The sequence below is a fragment of the Stegostoma tigrinum genome, chromosome 10, assembly GCF_030684315.1.
Source record: "Stegostoma tigrinum isolate sSteTig4 chromosome 10, sSteTig4.hap1, whole genome shotgun sequence".
Taxonomy (NCBI): Eukaryota; Metazoa; Chordata; class Chondrichthyes; order Orectolobiformes; family Stegostomatidae; genus Stegostoma; species Stegostoma tigrinum.
In genome coordinates, this window is record NC_081363.1 from 39,275,399 (window position 1) to 39,291,281 (window position 15,883).

Genomic DNA, 15,883 nt, shown 5'->3' on the forward strand with positions numbered 1-15,883 from the left:
CGTAGAGAAATCAGTACTCTTATCTGTTGAACACCATCTGGAGGAAATGGCAAGGCTGACAACAGCACAGAATGCATCTGGTTGGGGGATCTGAATGTTCATTATATGGGCTTTGCAGCACCACTACTGACTGAGTTGGTCAAGCATTAAAGCATGTGGCTGCCAGACAGGTGGTAGGGAAGAAACCAAGAGGAAAAAAATCTACTTTATCTTGTCCTCACCAATCTACCTGTTAACCATAACAATGTTGGTGGGAGTGACATAAACACGAGATGAAATCCGGTTTTCACACTGACAATATACTCCATATTGTTGTTAGCCATTACACCATACTGCATTGCCTAAATCTGATCAGATCTAGCCTGGGTGGTGCTGAGGTTCAAGAGCAGCAGTGAAACTGTATTCATAGTATATAACTTCATGGTTTGGTGTATCTTCAATATTACCATCAGATCAGGGGATCAAGCTTGATTCAAAGAAAATAAGGAAGACATGCTAGAAACAGCACTGAGCATAACCCAAAAAGGAGGTGGAGCCACAACAGAAGACTTTGTGTATGCCAAAGCAGCATGCAAAAGGGCCGAGCAGTTCTAAAGTAAAGTTCGGATCCAAGACCTGTAGTCCTGCCAAATCAAGTGCAATGGTGGATACTTCAACTAACAGGACGATGCAGTTCCATGTATAGCTCTATCCTCAACAATGGAGGAACATAGCACATCATGCAAAACATAAAAATAAAGTGTTGGAAAAACTCAGGTCTGGCAGCATCTGGGGAGAGAAAGCAACGTTTCAGATCCAGTGACCCTTCATCAGAACATGCAACACGCATCCATCTTTAACCAAAAGTGATAATTCATTTCAGCCTTTACCTGAAGTCCCCAGAACCCCACACACAAATATTCAACCGAATCAATTCACTCCCTGTGATATCAAGAAACGGCTGAAAGCGCAGGACACACAAAGGCTATGGCCCATTACAACATGTCAGCAATAACATTGAATCACACACCAAAACGAGCAGTGCACTTAGTAAAGCTGTTCTAGTACAGCTAGCATCCACAATGCACAAAATTGCTTAGCTAAATGCTGTCTCCAAGTGGGACAAATCCAACCCTGCCAATTATCAGCCTATTGATCCACTCTTGATCATCCTCAAAAGTTAGAAGGGGTATATTTATAATAACACTGTTCCATCAGTAAACAAGATGAAACTTATTCAAATTTAGAAAGAATGTTAGTTTCGTACGTCAATTTTTTTTTTTCTGTAAACACTTTTATATAAGCAATTTTAGACCAAAGCAATTTTGATTAAGCAATAACTGGTGTTCAACAAATTTTACACCCTTAAAATATTTAATGCCTTGCAAAGATCCCGAATTAGAATTTTAGAAAAAGAATGGCCCACAATTTCAACTTAGAATGTCACCAGTCCTCTAGATTGTTGGTGAAGTACACTTGTACTTCCAACAGGATGGTATCAAGATATGCAGTTTTTTAAGGAACATTTTCAAATATAGATACAATACTTATATCAGAGATAGTAGGAACTGCAGATGCTGGAGAATCTGAGATAACAAGGCGTAGAGTTGGATGAACACAGCAGGCCAAGTAGCATCAGGGGAGCAAGAAGGCTGACGTTTCTTCAGAAGAAGGGTCTAGGCCCGAAACGTCAGCCTTCCTACTCCTCTGATGCTGCTTGGCCAGCTGTGTTCATCCAACTCTACACCTTGTTATCTACGATATTTATATAGCAGGTCCGGGGTAACCCATTCTGCCCTTCAATAAGATCATGATTGATCTGTGGCCTAACTCCACATGCTTGCCTTGGGCCCAATATCCCTTGACATCTTTGCTTAACAAAAATGTCTCAGACATGTAACAATTGAATTAGCGCTGACTGCGATTTGAGGAAGTGTGTTCCAAACCTTTTAGCCTGTGGCACTGCTTTCCAACATCTCTCCTGAATGACCTGACCTTCATTCTTAGACTATTCACCCATCTTTTTAGAATCTTCAAATACCCTGGTCTATCTTTTTAGGTCTGAAATGGATAGCTTCACACTTGTTTATAATAAAAGCCTTCTACCACAGTTTTACCCATTCATCTAATCAATAGCCTGTTGTAATTTTACACAGTCATCATTCTACAGGGTGTATCGTGAAAATCAAATATTCTTAAAACTGTTTAGTATTATGAACTAACATGTGAGTGAAGTGACTGATTTTACCATGAGACGCTTTGTATAGCGACTGCTTCTTGTCAAATTTGGTTGAGTGCCAGTGTGATCGTGATTGAATTTACCACGCACAAGTACTTGTATTAACACACTATTACTTTAAATCCTTTAAGGGTTTTTGTTGGCAAACAATCATATATTGTTTTAGTTTCTTTTTAATGAATATGCACTGATAGGCTAACATTTTTTCCACATATCCTGCCCAGCTGCTTCAAGTCCAGCACACAAAAAAAGCTTAGCATGATACATACAACCATCACACAAAAAAGTAAAGTCAATGGATTTTCTTAAAAACGTTCGAGGGATGTCAGTTTCACTGTCCTGGGCAACATTTATTGTCCATTCTAACTGCATTTAAGATGTGGTGGAGATTGAGTTTCTGAACTGCTGCACTCCATGTAGTGTAAGCATATATTAGCAAATTAAATCCATTATATTACTCACTGCAATGACAGAAAAAATATTCAGTGAAACAGTCGATCTGTCCCTTGTCATAACAATGCCTATTAAGGAAATGTCTAACAAATTGTGGAATGCAATTCTGTTGGTTGTCAGACAAGCTTTTATTTCTCCACCTCTTTTCAGGAAATGGGAATGACATTAAAAGGATGCTGAACTTAAGCCAGTTCTACTAGGAAATGGTTCTTGTCCAATTTAACAACAAATAAATTAGAAGCGAAAAGTCATACAAAGACAGACCAATCTTCCAGCTGGCTGTACGATTTCATTAAATTTTAAAATGCTGAAGTTTTAAAAACTTTGATTTTGACAATTATAACCGTAAATTAGACTTGAAAACCTATTCATTTCCTGTTTGGCCAAACTAATTTTACACGGTTAATACAACTGTCAATGGTATAAATGTAGTTCTTTTTGAAATCAATGAATGTTGGGCATATTGATCACCATGGAGGCAAGAGTAGGACACGTGTAGGTTTATTATGCAGGAAAGTAGCTTATATAGACTTCTTCAAACTGAATTTGGCCACGCAATATTGCCATCAAGTAGCTCTTGTAGATTGACAAACTTTTTGAGAATGGTGCTAAGGGCTTGCAGCTAAAGAGTGATCATGCATACCAATGAACAGTTAAATATTCAAATCAACATAGAGAGCATATTTTGACGATACAAGCCAAAATTCCTGACTGTATAAAATATTCAAATGAAAAGTTAACATTGTGGTATGTTTTACATTCAATGACATAAGTTAGTGACATATTATTGTATTAAAGGAGGTGACTTGTAAAACATACTGGAATTTCAAGAAACATTTCACTGTTGTAAGACATTAGTTGTTTGACTGCTCACCTCACCAAATGCTCCTCTACCGATGACTTTCAACATTTCAAAGTCATCTCGGTGTAGCCGCAGCTCCTTTACAGTCGAGGTGAATGGTTTTGCTGTAAAGTTCAAAAATGATGGAATTAGAAAGGTCACATGCATTGCAAATTTGTTTGAGAATATGAATTTTAGTGAAAATTTGGCAAGTTCAGAATCACTGAATTATTACAGCACAGGAAGCCTCCAATTGGTCCATTCAGAGCTAGCTTTATGAATACCATGAGACAATGACATTCTCCCACGTACTCCCTGTAAATCTGCACATTGTTTGGATTAAATCTACCTCCATCATATTTTTAAGCAGGGCATTTCAACCATTAACTGCTGGTTGCGTGGAAAAATGTTTTCCTTCATGGCACTTTAGTTTCTTTTACTAATTACTTTAAACCTATCTTCTCTTAATCTCTATCCTTTCATGAGTAACAACACTTTTTGCATACAGTGTCCACACCTCTCTTGATTTTGAATACTTCTGTCAAAGCTCCTTTCAGGCATCCCTTCTGAGGAAAACAGTTCAACTTTCTCCAATCTCGGTTCATAAATTAAATTCCCTATCCTTGGGACCAACCTCTCATATTTCTTCTGCATTCTCCAATTCCTTCACAACCTTCATAAAATGCAACACCCAGAACTGTATGCAATTGCCCAGCGAATATGAATCAGTGTTTTATACAATTTCAACATAACTTCCTTGCTCTCGTACACTCCGCATTGAAATTCATCCGCCACCTATCCACACATTCCATCAACTTGTACGTGCCCTTTCAATGTTCTATGTCATCTTCCCCTCAATTTGGGTATCTAATTTACATATCACATGCAATTTTTGAAATGGTGCAAAGCCTTAAATCATTAAAATTACATTAAATGAAAAATGTCCAGAATTGCAGCATTCCAAGTGCTATACTCTGCAAAACAAAGCTGTTTTGATATTTTGAACATCAATAGGTCAGATGATTTGTTTATAGATCACTTGTAGTTTATCCACCATGCAGCTTTTAGACCCACACATCCAGTGTTTTTTTCAACTGTGGACAGGGCTCATAATCCCTAGAATAAATGTTCACAAACTATTAATATTAATAAAAGAGCTACTAATCTGCTCATAAAACTGCCAATAAAAGAAAGCACCATCACATTCAACGCCATGTAAACAACCCTGCTAAAGTGACATACATCAGTAGAATTCACTACTCATAATAACAGTCCATTGTACAACTTTATAAGAATCACAGAATCCCTAGAGTGTGGAAACAGGCCCTTTGGCCCGAACAAGTCCACACTGACCCTCACAGCATCCCACCCATACCTATCCCTCTATAACCCACCTAATCTACACATACATGAACAGTATGGGTAATTTTGCATGGCTAAACCACCTAGCCTGCACATCTTTGGATTGTGGGAGGAAACCCGAGCACCCAAAAGGAAACCCACGCAGACTCAGGGAGAATGTACAAACTCCACACAGACAGTCACCCGAGGGTGGAATCGAACCCGAGTTCCTGGCACTGAAAGGCGACAGTGCTAACCAATGAGCCAGAGGTCAAAAATAATAGTGTCTGTGAAGGTGCATTTCTTCATTATTTTTCTCAAGGCTCAGCAAATGGACTTTAAACTAAAGCAGACAGTTAATCATCTAGTTTGAAGATTCAACAGAGGTCTGAACTTTAAAACAAAGCAAAAATGCATAGGGTCCAGTCAAAAACTATACCTTGATCTCAACACGGTTGATTTCAGAAGCATGCTTTATCTTCAGGATAAAGTTCCCTACCTCGGCAATTGCACAAATGCTGAACAACTTATTCATCACATCTTTTCTGATGCAAGTTTCATTACTAATCACTGCATGAGAAACATGTTTGACTTATCAGACAGTATCACTCTACGACATTTGAAGGTACTAAGACCTTAACTTACCTGTCAAAAGTAATTCAACCCCAGATGAGGCATTCCCAATGGCTTACAACTCCTCTGAGGTACAATCCTAACAAAAGCTCCTGAGTGGATGGTATGGGGGTGGTGTCTACAATGTCCACCCACCAATAGATGAGCCAAGGGCAGGAACCTTGTACGCAAACTTGCTACTAGCACCTTAACTGCAGGGTAGGAACTCAGAACCAGTGCCATTCATTATTTTTAAATACCCAGTGCCTCCATCCACACAAAGACACAGGCATGAAGATCTACAACAATGTTTCTTAGACTAAAAATAGGAAAGCATTTCCAGAATTTAGCATTATAAAATTTAAAATGTAATATTTATGACTGGACCAAGAGTCAACAGATACATAAAGCATAAGAAAAAGGAGAAGGCAGCCATTTGGTCCCTCAAGGTTATTTCATGATGAAATATAACCACAGCTGATCTATGTTTCACATTCCCATCTGTCCCCAATAACTTGAGCGAATGCATTAGAAGAGACTCAATTTACCTTTTTCTTAAAACTACTTCATAGCCCTACTTCTATGTGAGGTAGAGTTCCAAAGTGACAAAACTCAGATTTTACTAATCCTCATTTCCATCCCAAACAGGCAATCCCTAATTTATACACAGTTCTGGACTTGCCTGCAAAAGGAAATAGCCTTTCCACATACACCTTGTCATGACCTTTCATGATCTTATACACGACAATCAGATCACTCCTCACTCAAACTCCAGTACATACAAGCAAGGCCAACATATCTTTATAACCAAAGAACTACAATGAAAAGACAAATGATCTAATTTAAACTGGAGAAATATTCCAAATCCAATTTTGTACCAGATCTTCTATTAGGATAGAACACTGATCACAATAAGTATTCTTTATAATGAAAATGATAGACATAGCAATGGAACATGAGCTTGTGGTTAAAATTCCTCCAAATGTGTGTATCAGTAAAACTGGCCACTTTATAGACATCGTGAGTATGAGGTTCCAGCTTTCATTATGTGTGGCATTACTTTGGTGCAAAGTAAGTTATGCATTCAAACGGATTAAGCAACTCAAAACTAGGCATCCAAAACAAACTGCAGGCTTTCAGCAGGCAAAAAGTATACTCAATAAACAGCACAAATCCAAAACTGTCCAATCACTCTACTCTTTATCAGCAGAGAAGTGATGGAAAGGATTGTCAATAGTGCTCTCAAGTGGCACTTGCAGAGAACTAACCTGCTCACTCATGCTCATTGCAGGTATCATCAGGGCCACTCAGCTCCTGTCCCAGCCATTACAGAGCTGTCGCACCCTAAGTCCAAACATGGACAAAAGAGCTGAACGCCAGAAGAGATGTGACAGTAACTGCATTAATGCAGTATTCGACAGTGTGACATTAAGGAAGTTAGCAATACTGGAATCAATGAGAATCAGGCAGATAGTGAGGCTGGTTGAAGTCATACAAAGACAGACACTTGTGGATGTTGGAGGTAAATCACCTCAGCCTCACAACATCACTGCAGCATTTCCTCAGTATAGCGCCCTAGGCTCAACCTTCTTCAGCCTGCTACAAAGACCTTCCCTTTATCAAAAGGATTAGAAACAGCACTGCTTGCCGGTAACTGCAAAATGTTCAGTACTATTTGTCTTTCCTCAGACACGGAGCCAGTCCATGCCCATATTCAGCAAGATCTGGATGACATCCAAACTTAGGTTGATAAGTGGCAACTAATATTCATGCCACACAACTAGACAATGACCATGTAGGAGGCTCTCCCTGGATGCTGTGTGATCCACTGCAATTTCCACCACTTTGTTTTCAGTTGGCAATAACCATCTTCAACAACAGTGGGTATAATCATTGCTCCTTGACATTCCATAACATTTCTATCCCTGAAATCAGCCACTATTAACATTCTTGAAAAATACCATTGACGAGAAACTGAACTGGACCTGCCTGTAAATAATGTAGCTTCTAAAGCACGTCAGACACTGAAAATTCTGCAGTGACTAATTCAACTGCTGTCTCTCCAAGGCTTAACACGACACCAGGTTATAGCCCAACAGGTTTATTTGAAACCACAAACTTTCAGAGTGCAGCCCCTTCGTCAGTCAAGTGTCTTCACCTTATGAAGGGGCTGCAGTCCAAAAGTTTGTGATTTTAAATAAACTAGTTCAATTTTAAATGAACCAGTTCAATTTACCATTTTACTGTTCTATTATTGCTGTCTATTTGGAATTAAACTCTTCCGAATTATCCAGGGTAGACTATTTACTAAATGCAATTTGTTTAAAATCCTCCAAATGACATTTATTTTGTATCATACTCATTAAAATATAGCTGTGTTCGAACTAAATATGAACATACAGACAACATGAAAGGATTTAAATTTAATGCTATGAATCTGGAGTTGTGCGACTGCTGACTTTGTCCAACACCGGCTCTGGCATGGCCACATCATCTCTAAGACTTGTCCAACATCTATGCGGCACAAGTCAGGAATGTCATGGAATACTCTACCAGCCTGGTAGACTGGAGGTCCGAGAATACTCGAAGTTCTACATTTCTTCAGGACAAATTAAATCTGGTTAAATGATGCACCATCACAACTTTCAACATTCACTCTCTCCCACAGTGATGCCTGATGACAGCAGTGAATACTAGGTTAAAGCATTCAATCAACTCCTTCAATAGCATATTCCAAACCCATGATCTCTAACATCTAGAAGGACAAGAGTAGCATCTACACTGAACACCACCACCTGTGAATTCCCCTTCAAGTCACACACCATTCTGACTTTGAAGAATGATGAAATAGTTCCGTGTTAATCGGTAAAAATTCTAAAAACTCCCTTCCTCAGAACATTACAGATGCTCTTAGTGACTGTGGACTGAGATGGTTTGAGGGTGAAGCTTAACACAACCTTCTCTTGGACAAAAACAAAATTGCTGGAGAAGCTCAGCAGGTTTAGCAGCATCTGTGAAGGAAAAAACAGTTCACATTTCGGGTCTGGTGACCCTTACAAAATCCACAGTTCTTCCGGTTCTCTTAGACAAGTAGGAATGGACAATAAGTGTGTGCCTAGACAGCCCCATAAACAAACTTCTTAAAAATGTAGGGCGGGGAAAGACAGCAAGAGGAGAAACAGGAAAGGGTAAGAGAAAGATTCAGAATAGTGGCACTCTCACAAACCACACCGTAAATTGTTTCAAAGATTCATTAAGAACCATGGGAGTTTGCTCACTCTGCTGGGTCTACCCTGGATAATTAGGAAGAGTTTTAATTCCAAATAGACAGCAATAATAGAACAGTGAAATGGTAAATTTATGCTTTACGAAATTATAAGTAGGCTGTGTACGCTAAGTGTAATGATTGTTCACAAACAAACATTAATCCTCAATAAGCAGCAATACTGCAGTTTGTGCACTCCTGAGAGGCAGCATCGACTTCCGATTCCAAAGGCACTGGTACCTATTGTTTATTCGGCTATTTACTAAAATAAATTTGTTTAAAATCCTCCAACTGACATTTATTTTGTATCATACGCATTAAAATATAGCTGTGTTCCAACTAAATATGAACAAACAGGCAGCATGAAAGGATTTAAAATTAATGCTATGAAGTAGTTTGGAAGGATTGTGGGTATTTTTTTAACAAAAAAAAGAGTCAATGAAAGCAGTTTAGAACTTTGTTTTAAAAATAAAATCATTTCTTGGTAACAAGGCATGGAGCTGGATGAACCACAGTAGGCCAAGCAGCATCTCAGGTGCAGGAAAGCTGATGTTTCAGGCCTAGGCCCTTCTCCAGCATCTGCAGTTCCTATTATCTCTGATATCATTTCTTGGTACTCGCTTCTTGTGATAATTGCTTGTCTACTGAGGCTCCAAGCCTGGGTGTATGACTATTAGGTTGGGCTGCAGTACCTGTTGAAGATGGCTTGGAAAACTGTATTCAAAAATGTCTACACTTTTTAAAACATGCTAATGGAACAGGAACTGCTTTGTGTAATAAAAAAATTATATGCAAAATAGATGTATTAATGGAGTATAAAATTTATATAAGTAAATGTCAAATGCGTTTTGTAATATACATAAATGCAGTTGCTATTGCATCAATGACTAGAAAACATACAGCAAGTTGTTGTACGAAATCCTCAACATATAAACAATTGTACAACATCAAATTAATGCCTCAGTTGCTAACATTGGCAATATTAATTTATCTTCAGAGCAAACATAGCTAAAGGGGTAAGGCAGATGCAGAAATATCCATGCAATGTTTATCACAAAACTTTGCAGCAGTTGAAAATGTAAAACATTGACAAATCTTCAACACCAGTTATCCCTAAAAAAAGGTGCCCTTCTCCTGACTGTACTCCACCACAAAACAGTTCCCCGCTAGATACAACAATCTACTTCTAAAGATGGACTTAGAAGGTGCCAGAAGTATTATATAACAGCAGTGAGTCAGAGAAATGTTTGAGGGGAAGAGATTATAGCGTCTGATCCTCGAAAATTACATATATTCACCCAATTGCACTTAGCATCTTGTAAAGGTGTCAGAAAATTACTTCATAGTCAATGTTCAACTGAAATTGCAATTGTTACTCAACACTGCTAGATTAGTTATGACATTAATTGACAATGGCATCATAAAGAGATGACGTACACTCAAAAGACATGCTTCAGTAAAATTAGTATTCAGAACACAAAAGGTGAGAGCATCAAATTTAATCCTGTATTAATAAAGATTCCATGGCTACCGTTAAAGGGTCAGAATAGTTGTTCAGTACACTTAAAACTCGGATACACCTCATTCAACAAGGCTTAACATGTTCAAAGATTTTGCAGCAGAAATATCATGTAAAAGTCAAAGGTCACATCAATTCTCTGATTCCATGTTCACTACATCAATGCAAACTGCAGTGGAGGAACGTACAACTGGCAGCAGTTTTAGAATTTCTGCATTTAACTGGTCATGAGAAACTGACGTCAATTTTGCATAGTAACAAATGCTGGCATCAACAGTTTCTGAGTGATACAACAGCAAATTCAAGATCAAAGTTTTCAGCAAAACACATCTTTGCCTTTAAGTTATGGAGTAAACAACACAAATAGCTGTAACCAAACAACTACATATTTTTAAAAAAAGCTTGATGCAGGAAATGTACCAACTGCCTAGTAATTACAGAGCCAGGCCTATTTGAAGACAGGTCGTTGAGTGCCAAACCAGAATTTAAAAATGCCATATTTTGGTTGTTATTTCTGTAAGTAAACAACAGACCAACAAAAACACATTATCAATATTGTACATTTAAAACTGCCAAACAAATAAAAAAATTAAACAAGTGTCACTGCAAGAAGGGAAGAGTGAATTAATAGATGTGCAAAATGACAAATACAGGGAGGAAAGTTTGTAGGAAGTTCCATTGTGGCAAATAGCACACGTTCATGAAATTTAAACCTTTGAAACTTAAGCCTTTGAAGACACCGACTTTCTGGACGCAAGGTGATTGGTAGATCTTATTTATCTTACTGACCATTTTAATCTTAGCTGCACTCCTACCACTTTCAGGGGGATCTTAAAAATGCTGAATTATTTAATGATTTTCCACACTAACAAAATAAGTTTTTGAAGTCAAACTGTATACTTACTGGCCTTGGTGAAATATAGAACAGCTTCTAATTTCCAGTTAAAACTTTAAATATATAATTTAGTTTGATCATTCCTGACAGTTTGAACACAGCACTTGGAAGTTCAGATCACGTATAAGCTGTACTCAGATAGACATGGGGAATTTAGTAGAGTCCCTCCTTCCACTTTCAATGGTGAAAGTAATGTTTTTGCTATTTGTTTCTAGATAAACAGATTAACAATGTATCTCAAATATTAATGCACAGACGTCAAAGAAACACGGTACACGGGCATCACATCAAAGTAAGAATTTTGATACACTTCAATCTGGCGCAAATCTCTCCACGAAATCCGTATGCAGGTTTGCCAAATTGCCAATCTTGCATCTCCTCCACACTAATATGGGTAAAATAATTTGATACATCAGTTTTAAAATTTGGAACTTCAATTTAGCACATTGAAGTTCCAAAATAGTTGCAAAGAATTACCTCCTTTACAAGGAAGAAACAGCAGCAATCTGTGACTTGTTCAATTATTTTGCCCCCCTCCTGTCTTTGATGTAGATACAGGGTAATAAGTCAACAAAGTGAATCAACAGAAGTAAAATTTCATAAAATACAAACTTTATAAAATATAAATACAAAATTCATTTTATGCCAATTTTTGAGCAGTTAACACCAGGTCAGCTTCATTTAATTATGTCATTACCATGTTGGTCACTAGTCCATGTTTCCTAGTACCAGCCACATATAGATTGTTCTTATCTCATTTTTGTACCCAGAGCTAATCATCACAACCAGTTGTTTTCACATCATTAAGTCTTAGGATGCCTAAAAATGTTAAGCACTGACTTTGGAAGTGAGACAATACAAATAATCCATTTATTCTATAAAATGGCAAAGAATGTTGGTTTCAATCAAAAATGAACAAAATGTTCACTGATAATCTATGGCTAAATATTCCAGCCTGGTGTACTAACTTTCCTAAGTTATCCAGCACAACTAACGATTTCTTCTAACAGATGGAAATGTTTGACATACAGTATGGAAGCAACTCATTTTTGTGGGCCGGCAACTTGTAAGAATGTAGTTGCAATGAAACGAGTCTAAAAATTCCACACCCTTCGCAACAGAAAACAGCTTGACCTCCATTTACAGCTGTATTAAAATTGTAACCCGCTGCCTCCAATGTTTGCTTATGACGAGCTAGCCACATGCTTTCTTCAGTTCTGCTTTAGTGCAGGAGACTAAATTCATTTATTTCGATTACAGATTCTCTGTACAAGTGCAAATTCGCCCTTGTCAACAGTGATAACGACAGCAGTTTCATTTTCACAAAACGCTAATGCAAATTGTAATTTCCCTCGAAATTCACGTTCACTGTATGCTGTTAATGTAGGTGAGCAATTTGCACGCAAGCTAGCATTTACACAAGTTATGACTTTTATGATAAACCATATAGCAAATCTCACTCAAGGTCAAAACTGGCATTACATTACTCCCAGTGGAACTTGTACAGATTAAATACACTTTGAAGTAAATATACAAATAGCTCAATCCTAAAAGTCCTCAGCACCTCATCACACAACAAAATGTTTTGAGACAGAGGGCATGACCCACTTCAAAAATTTAAAAATCTGTACAATGTAAATGTAACAAAATGGGCTGTACCCTTATACCAGACAGTTGAGAACAAGATTGCATATTGCACTTCAAGCATCACACAGACACCTGTTGGACCTTGCTACAACTGGCTGCTTACACGTTTGCTGACAAAACAAGTCATTACTGTTCAAAAGTAATAAACTTTAGACTGCCATGAGGAAATGAAGTGCCAATCTTTCTAAAAAACAGACATTTCCAAATCAAATAGTTCTTAAAGAGCACATTCTGGAGTTAATTGGAGAGCAGGCTATACTTGGCCTGGTATCGTTCAAAGTGATAGGATTAATTAATAACCTCATTGTGAAGGTGACTCCAGGCAGCAGGAGCAATCCAATGACTTAGCTTTACAATCGGTTTGAGAAGAAGGCTAATGCATGACTAATATTTTAAACTTAATTAAAAGGAATAATTAGGTCATGAAAAGAGAGCTAGTTAAAGCAAACTGTCAAATTAAGTTAAAAGATGGGTCAATGGTGTTACAATGACAAGTATTTAAGAGAACATTTCAGAATACACATAGTTAAATGAGAAAGAAAGATTATAAAGGGAGGGCTGGCTATGTGCATTTACTAAAAATATTAGTATCTGATCTTTGATACCATAAGACCCTATAAAGAGTAGGTACAGAAGCAGCCTACAGCTATTCAGTCCATCAAGAATGCTTGGCCCTTCACTAAGATCTTGACTGATCTGATAACCCTCAACTCCACTTTCTTGTCTTTTCCCCACAATCCTCAACTGAAAATCTGTTTAAATCTTGAATATACTTAACAACTCAGCCTGCACAGTCCTCTATCAAGAATTCCACAGATTCACTACACTCAAGAAATTCCGCTTCATCTTAAAGGGGGGCCCAATATTCTGAGATTATGCCCTCAGGCTTCAGAATCTCCAGCATGCACCTGGTCAAGTGCATTCAGAATTTTACAAGTTTCAATGAGGTCACCTCTAATCTTTTGAAACTCCAACGAGTATAAGTTACTCAGCCTCGTAAGAAAATCCTTTCATATGCGGGATCAACCTAATGAATCTATTCTGGACTGTTTGCAATACAGGCAATCCCTGGATTGTGAACAGGTTCCATTCTACACAAGTCAGAACACAATGCAGAGTAAAAGAAAAGCGCAGTTCCTAAATTTAAGAAATGTTACATGTCAGATCTTTAAAATTACACCCTGTACAAGATCACATTTGTAAGTACAAACATTGGTAAACTGGACATTCATAAACTGAGGATCATAACTATTCACATTATCCCAGGTGCCAGTATCAAAGGTAGTATCAAATTTAAGGAAAAAACATTAAATTGCTTAAAGAAGTTTAAATTGCTTTGCATGTTAGAAGATTAAACCAAATAGAAAAACAGCAAATAATAACTAGAAAAACGACAAATTAGATAAACAAAAACAAACTAGAAATAAAAATAAACTTAGTGCAAGTTTCTGTAGATATTTTATGAAAAGAATTAATAAAATGGATATTCTTTTCTATAGAAAAGTCTGTGGAATTAATAATCCAGTAGCAACAAGAATAGAAAATAAGATGTTTTAGAGCCATGCGTTTTAGGTATTCTGGTGGACCACTTGTAAAAACATGCGTTGGATGTTAGTTCTTTCTTAGCTTTGGGAAGCAAACTGCAAGCAAATATTGTAGGGCAATAAAATGTGTTTCCTAGCACTTTGGGGCACACCTTTAGAAAGAAAAGCGTTTATAACCGTTTATGATATCAGAACCAAGTGACACATTAGAACATAATGAGGAATTAAGTTAACCAAAAATAGGTGTGTTAATTACACAAAAAGGCCAAATGTTTCTTTTGCAACTCTTGAGGAAGCACTTTGTGGTGTCAGACTGGACGTATCTGCAAAGGTACATTCATCATTTGATCCATATCAGTGCCAACTAGTACAGTAACCCCTTCATGAAGAATAGTTAGATAATTTCTGAAACATCCTTATATGGATAGAATGGAGGCGGCATTTCATGCAATAACTTCAGGTCCAATGAAAAGTAATTTTGCTGCACACTCCCAAAATAGTGCAAGTACAAAGGGAGAGTGAATAGAGTCAAGACACTTTGATTAAAAAGGATGACAGTCAGTCATGAAACTCATTACTTATGACTTGTATGAAATAAGGTAGAATTAATACCATGCAAGAGGATGAGGTTATTCAGCCCATGTAAGTGAGCGTCATGACTTAGCATTATTCTACTCCCCTTTCCCTATAACATTGCACATTATTTCTATTTAAATAACCATATAAAGCCCTTCTGAAGGCCTGCACCACATCTCCTCAGAACCATTCTTGTCAACCCCTTCTACATTTCTTCCCCCCACTGCTTCCTTCACAGCATGGTACCCAGAACTGTACACAATAATGCAGCATCTTACTGTTCAGCAATAACCTGGCTCCTCTTGTACTCTATGCCACTATTAATAAATCCTGGTCACCAAGTGCTTTATTAACCATTCACTCTTCCTGTCCTACAACCTTTAACAACTTATGCACATACACACCCAGGTATACCAACTCTTGCACACTTTTATAGAGCACTGTTTTATTCAGTCCCTCCATGCCTCTTCTACCAAAATACATTGCCTCACTCTTCTGCATCAAACTTCCATCTTAAGGATCAGCCTGCTTCACCAGCGTATCTTACATCTTTACCAAAACCTACCTGTATATGTATGCTACATAATCTAATTCACAACTTACTTTCCAATCTATATGTCATTAGGGCATTTGATCATACATTCTGGCCCAACCCCCAGGTGACTGATAACAGATTGTAAATAGGGTGCAAGACTGATCTATGGTATTCCATTCATTAGATTGAAACTGAGCCATTTATACACATTTCCCACTTTCTGCAAGCTAGCCAATCCTCTATTCATGCCGAAACGCGATCATCTTCTATCTTAAGCTCTCATTTTGTACCTTGAATTTTTCGGAATTTAAGTGATCCATTTCTATAGGTCCCTCTTTGCGTATAATGCTGTCAGTTCATCCAAGAACACTAATAAATTAGTCAAATATGATTACCCTTTCACAAAATCATGTCATAGGGTATTCATTAGAAATCTG

At 37.6% G+C, this 15,883-nt stretch overlaps 1 protein-coding gene across 7 annotated transcripts in view; it reads right to left on the minus strand.

Moving 5' to 3' along the window:
- cdc42bpb (CDC42 binding protein kinase beta (DMPK-like)) overlaps positions 1-15,883 on the minus strand; it is a 204,417-nt gene that overhangs the window by 120,443 nt on the left and 68,091 nt on the right. For all 7 annotated transcript variants that reach the window (XM_048537365.2, XM_048537364.2, XM_048537362.2 and 4 more), the window contains exon 2: positions 3,546-3,637. In XM_048537365.2, the coding sequence (XP_048393322.1) occupies positions 3,546-3,637 (92 nt within the window). The remainder of the gene's footprint in view (positions 1-3,545; positions 3,638-15,883) is intronic.